The 5752-nt window shown below is 34.2% G+C and overlaps 1 protein-coding gene across 1 annotated transcript; it reads left to right on the top strand.

The window, feature by feature from the left end:
- Window positions 1-706: 706 nt before the first annotated feature.
- Window positions 707-2831, top strand: LOC104244720 (exocyst complex component EXO70H1-like). Its single transcript, XM_009800198.2, has one exon. It carries the CDS (start codon window positions 768-770, stop codon window positions 2670-2672), a length of 1905 nt encoding a protein of 634 aa, XP_009798500.1. The 5' UTR covers window positions 707-767; the 3' UTR covers window positions 2673-2831.
- The last annotated feature ends 2921 nt before the right edge of the window (window positions 2832-5752 follow it).

The raw sequence follows: 5752 nt of genomic DNA, 5'->3' as shown, positions 1-5752 counted from the left end.
TAGACGTTAGAGATAGAGTACTGGAAGTGGAAGGGTTTTTGATATTTAATATATATATATATATATATATATATATATATATATATATATATATATGGAAAAAATATATATATATATATTCTTAACAGGTTAACGGATTATCCGTTAAGAAAATTGAATAATCCGTAACCAAACCGATTAGCCGTTAATAAAAAAATTTCAATTTGTTCCCCGCCCGTTAAACTGTTAATCCGATACCAATAAGCCATTAAGCTTCGTTTTCGATTCGATTTTCGATTTCGGTTCGGTTTTGAACACTCCGATCACCTAGTACATTCCCACTTCTAATATTGTAGATAGAATATAACTCTCTTTAATTATCAAAGTGGCAAGTGAAGGAGCTTTGTAATTTTGGTAAAAATGTTTTACTATAAAGGCAATTTGGTCTCTATCACTCACCAGCAGAATAAATACAAATACAAAAATATCTAAAACTCAAGGTGGCAAGTGGAGGACCTTTGTAATCTTCGTAAAAAAAGCCAATTCGGCAGCTCTCTCTCAACAGTTGAATAAATCCAAACATAAAAAGTCAAAATTTCAACAATCACGCGTTGCTTTTCCTTTTCAACCATCTCCATGCCCTTTAGCCTTCAGTCAACGTTTCTCTACCTCCCTTCTATAAATACCCCTCTCCTTCAAAATCCCCATCAATCTACCTATCATCTTCTCTCTCTAAATCTCTCTCCCTCTCTCTAGAAGTTGAAATCTTTACTTGTGAAAGAAGCAAAATGAGGACTGGTTTTTTCTCTTCACCTATACATTCTTCTACTACTTCTAATTCTCCTTCACGTCATACTACTTTTTCCGAAACTTTAATGGAGGAAACAATTAACGACGCTGGAGCAGTTATTAAAAGATGGGATTTAGACGTTTCCTCTTCCAGTAGTTCTTACAATAGAGTCGCTAATCTTTTCCGAGATTATCGTGATGAGGCACATCAATTTCTTGACGCTGTAAACAAATTACAACATGGTATGCATTTTGTTATTAAAGAAAGTTCCAGATCCGAACTCCTTATTCAGGCTCAAAATCTCATGCAAATTGCTATGAAGAGACTTCAGAAAGAAATGTACACTATTTTATCTGGGAATCGTTATTTCTTAGACTCAGAAACTGTGTCTAATTCTCGATCCTCTAGAGCATCAACTCGGTCCAGTGTTTCCGACGAAGATGATGAAATTAATGAGATAATTGACGCTGAGGTTTCGGTTTCAAGTACTCGAGTTTCTGAGATTGACAAAGTGTCTGAACGTGTCATGGCGGATTTAAAAGCCATAGCTGATTGTATGATTGGTGCTGGTTATGGTGCAGAGTGCGTTAAGATTTACAAACTTAATCGAAAATCAGTTGTTGATGAAACTTTGTATTATTTAGGTGTTGAAAAATTAACCTTATCACAAGTTCAGAAAATGGATTGGTCATTGCTGGAGCAGAAAACTAAGAATTGGTTAAGTGCTGTGAAAATAACAGTGAGTACACTTTTCCAAGGGGAAAAAATTCTCTGTGATCACGTTTTCTCTGCTTCTGATTCAATCAGAGAAACGTGCTTTTCCGAAATTGCTAAAGAGAGTGCACTCACGCTCTTTGCGTTTCCAGAAATGGTGGCAAAGTACAAAAAGTTATCTCTTGAGAAAATGTTCAGTGTGCTTGATTTGTACAACTCAATTTCCGAGCTATGGGATGAAATCGAGTTGATTTTTAGTTTCAATTCGTTAACAGTGGTCAAATCTCAAGCGGTGACGTCACTGGTCAAACTCGGTGAAGCCGCGAGGTTTATGCTTTCGGAGTTCGAATCGGCGATTCAGAAAGATTCATCCAAAGCGGTGGCATGCGGTGGGGTCCACCCTCTGACTCGGTACGTTATGAATTATCTCGTTTTCCTCGGCGATTACAGCGGTGCGTTTTCTGAAATAATCGTCGATTGGCCGCTGTCGATACAATCGCCGTTGCCAGAATCTTACTTCCTCAGTCCAACTCCCGACGACTATGACTCGCCGTCTTCCGCCGTCTCCGTCCGCCTTGCGTGGCTAGTCCTCGTCCTCCTGTGCAAACTTGACGGCAAAGCCCAGCACTATAAAGATGTTTCATTATCCTATCTGTTCTTAGCGAACAACTTAAACTACGTCGTTTCAAAGGTCAAAAAGTCAAACCTAAAGCTTTTGCTTGGATCCGATTGGTTATTAAACCATGACGCTAAGGTAAAACAGTACATTTCAAATTACGAGAGAATGGGATGGAGCAAAGTACTAACGTCATTCCTGGAAAATTCTACGGCTGAGATGTCTCCACCTGAAGCAAGAGATTGGTTCGTCACATTCAATTCGGATTTTGAGGAAGCGTATCGAACGCAGAGTTCGTGGGTTATACCCGACCCGAAACTCCGAGACGGAGTCAAAATATCATTGGCTAAAAAAGTTATTTCCGGTTACCGGACGTTTTACGAAAAGTATCGGGAAATACTAAGAAGTGGCGGAGTGAAGTCAGTTGTCAGATTTGCCCCTGATGATTTGCAAAATTACTTGTCGGATTTATTTCATGGAACCGGGTCTTCAGAGCATGGGACGACGTCGTACAGCTTATCACATTCGTCGTCGTCAGTTTCAACGTCGTCATCTCCGTCACATGGCCGTTGAGAGTTAACAGAAGACATTTTTGTACATGGAATAAAATATTTTATTTAATTTGCGTATAGAATTTTGTGAGTATAGTGGTATAAGAAAATATATTCAATTCATTCATTTAATGTAAAGAAAACACTTGATGCATATAGTTGTCTTTTAGATTTGGATGTTTTCTTTGATTGTGTTGTGGACTAATAGGCTGGCCGTTTTCCATGAATTTGACGAATTCCCATCTAAATTGAAAAGGTCACCTCAACTTGGCTCTTCTTAGTGGGTACCTACTATCTATCGTAGGTTCCTTTGTAAACACTCAATTGTTACCATTAGACGTGTACAAATGAAACCGACAAATCGTATCAACCGATAATTCAAGTCAAATCGAGAAAAAATTCGATTATGGTTTGATGTTGTAAAAAGAAAAAACCGATCATATTTGGTTTGATTTAGTTTTAACTAAAAAAAAGTCAAATCGAAACCAAGTCAACCCGACATTATATTTATAGAAATTTTAAATATATTTAATACATAAAAATATTTATTGTAGTGTAGTTTATAAATATTTCTTAAGCTTTTTTATAGTTTTATCTTTTCACTTATTATTTCAAGTTTGGACTTATAATTTTTGAATGTTCCAATAAGTTTTATAGTTCATAAATGTTAGTAACTCAAATAAATCCTACAGCAATATCAAATCAATACTAATGTTAATAAAAGACATTCAATTCAATTGTACTATGAATGAAAATAGTGTTGGATATCTTATTTTTTCCGTGGTTTAGATAAGATGCATAACTTATTTTTCTTTTAGTGTTAGTCATGTAAATAATAATACTTATTGGTCGTACTTATTTTAGCAACTTATTAGTAATCTTAGATTATTTTTTTCATTATGGCCTATTAATAATACTTATTTTATGCGATTTTATTATCTTTATTGTTTAATATTTTAGTATAATGCCATGATTCATCTCATATTTATGTTATTTTATTAAAAACACCTTATATAGTACTATATAAGAACTATATTATGTTATCTTACTAGGATTAAAGAAATATTTGGAGCACAAATTCTATACGAGAGTTAGGGTTTCAAAGGAACCAAATAGAAATCGAAAGAACCTGTTGTAAACTTCACTGATCATAACATATCCAAGGTGTGATTTTGCCCGATTAAACAGGCTACCTTTGATACAGGCAAAAGAGATTCGATCACGTCAGCTCCTAAACATCGGCTTCGAGATACTCAGCCTCCGAGCCAAACCAGTACGACCTTATTTCAGTGCCATGACAAAGAGTTCCTACTGCCCACCAACTATTTAGGGTTCTTTTAGTGGGTATTCAAGCCATCAAGGTCAGACGTGCTATGAAGACTTTATGGGAAAAAAAATCCGAAAACCTGAGAAAAATCGAGATTGAAAAATCCGGATCTTATTGGTTTAGTTTGGTCTTTAGATTTACTAACCCGATACAATTGGTTTGGTTTGGTAATTAGAAAATCCGAATCAACCCAACCTATGTACACCCTTAGTTACAATTATTAGGAAAATGAATTGATGACTCTTGATATAATCTTGAGCAGTTTCATCTCGGGCTAACTTTGTGCTATTTGTATATCATGTCCCTTTATAATTTTAAATTTAAAAAAATAATTTTTTTAGTTTTCTTATGTGTAAAAGTAAATCTTCCATGTGTAAAAGAGGTAGGGTTATAAAACTAAAAATAAGTTTATAAAGAGCCAAAAAATTAATTGACCCGCTAACTTTTAAGGTTGAATTAGATTAAATCTTTTTTTTTAGCACAACTAAGCCAGCGACAAATCAGATCTAAACTTCGTGAATCAATTAGTGCAAGTAATTTTTTTTTTCTATAACGCTGTGAATTATCATTGATAACAACAAATAAAAAAAAATGCTATGATCCTTAGGCCTTAAAACATCCATTAGTTACACAATATTTTCTTTGCAAAAACCTTAGAGTTGTGTACTTTTCTACACTGTTTAAGTACATCTAATCTTTTTACAATCTTTTTTTTTTTTTAATTTGTGTGACTACCATCTCAGTATGTACAACTATTCCATGAAAAGCTTTCACTTTCTAGTTTTTCATGTATGGTAGCGGTGGCAAAATGGATAAAAAAAGAGAAATTTTCATAAAACACCATTTTTTAGTAGTAATTAGTCATCTATAAATATCATTTGATATATTACGGATTATAGATACCTTTTTTGTGGTTATAAGATGTATTTGATGTTTTTAAGCTATTGTATTCATGAATACAGTAGCAAAAATAGGCGTGAATCAGGGAAGTCCAGCTAATCAGTTATTGTATTCGAGTGTATTCGACTGTATTCATGGAGTAAAACGTGGGATTACAGCTGGACAGATTATTGTATTCGACTGTATTCACGGCGTGAAATAAGGGATTACACTGTTTTTAAACGGAAAGTGAATCAATTAACATAATAGACTCTTAATATAACTCAATAAACTCAATTATAACACACAAATTTTGTATTTTCAGTTATAAAAAAGATTCTCAACAAAAATACCCCCAAAAATATAGCAATCTTCAGAGAAATTATATAATACATCTGAATACATAAATTATATTAATTAAAAAAATATATGAATACATTCATGGCATATAGCGAGACAGTGAATACAATGAAATACATAGAATACAATGGGATACATTGAAATACAATGAAAAAAAAGACAGTGAATATAATGAAATACATGAAATACAACGAAATACATTGAATTACAATGAAAAAAAAAGACAATGAAATACATGAAAATACATTGAAATATATTAACAGAAAATCAAGTTGATCAGCCCCAAACTCCATCGTCTTTGTTCAAGAACAAACCCTAATTTCCGGCGAATCCGCCGTTCACCGGAAGCTGGTAGTGAAAACGCGCTGCCTTGGTCCGGCGATAGTGCCTTCAATGGCAAAAAACAACGTCAAAGCCATTTTCTCTAAAGGAGTAGAAATCTCATCAAGATCTAAGCATTGAATAGTACTTGGTATAAAAAAAAGGGGTAGAGTTGTCAAATAAGGAGGAAGGGAGAATGCCATACAGGAAAGGAC

The sequence above is a fragment of the Nicotiana sylvestris genome, chromosome 11, assembly GCF_000393655.2.
Source record: "Nicotiana sylvestris chromosome 11, ASM39365v2, whole genome shotgun sequence".
NCBI classification, from domain to species: Eukaryota; Viridiplantae; Streptophyta; class Magnoliopsida; order Solanales; family Solanaceae; genus Nicotiana; species Nicotiana sylvestris.
This window is presented reverse-complemented; position numbering and strand designations above follow the sequence as displayed.

Excerpts from the sequence above, each read along its gene's own strand:
- LOC104244720 (XM_009800198.2), top strand. The coding sequence starts at position 768 with ATGAGGACTGGTTTTTTCTCTTCACCTATACATTCTTCTACTACTTCT.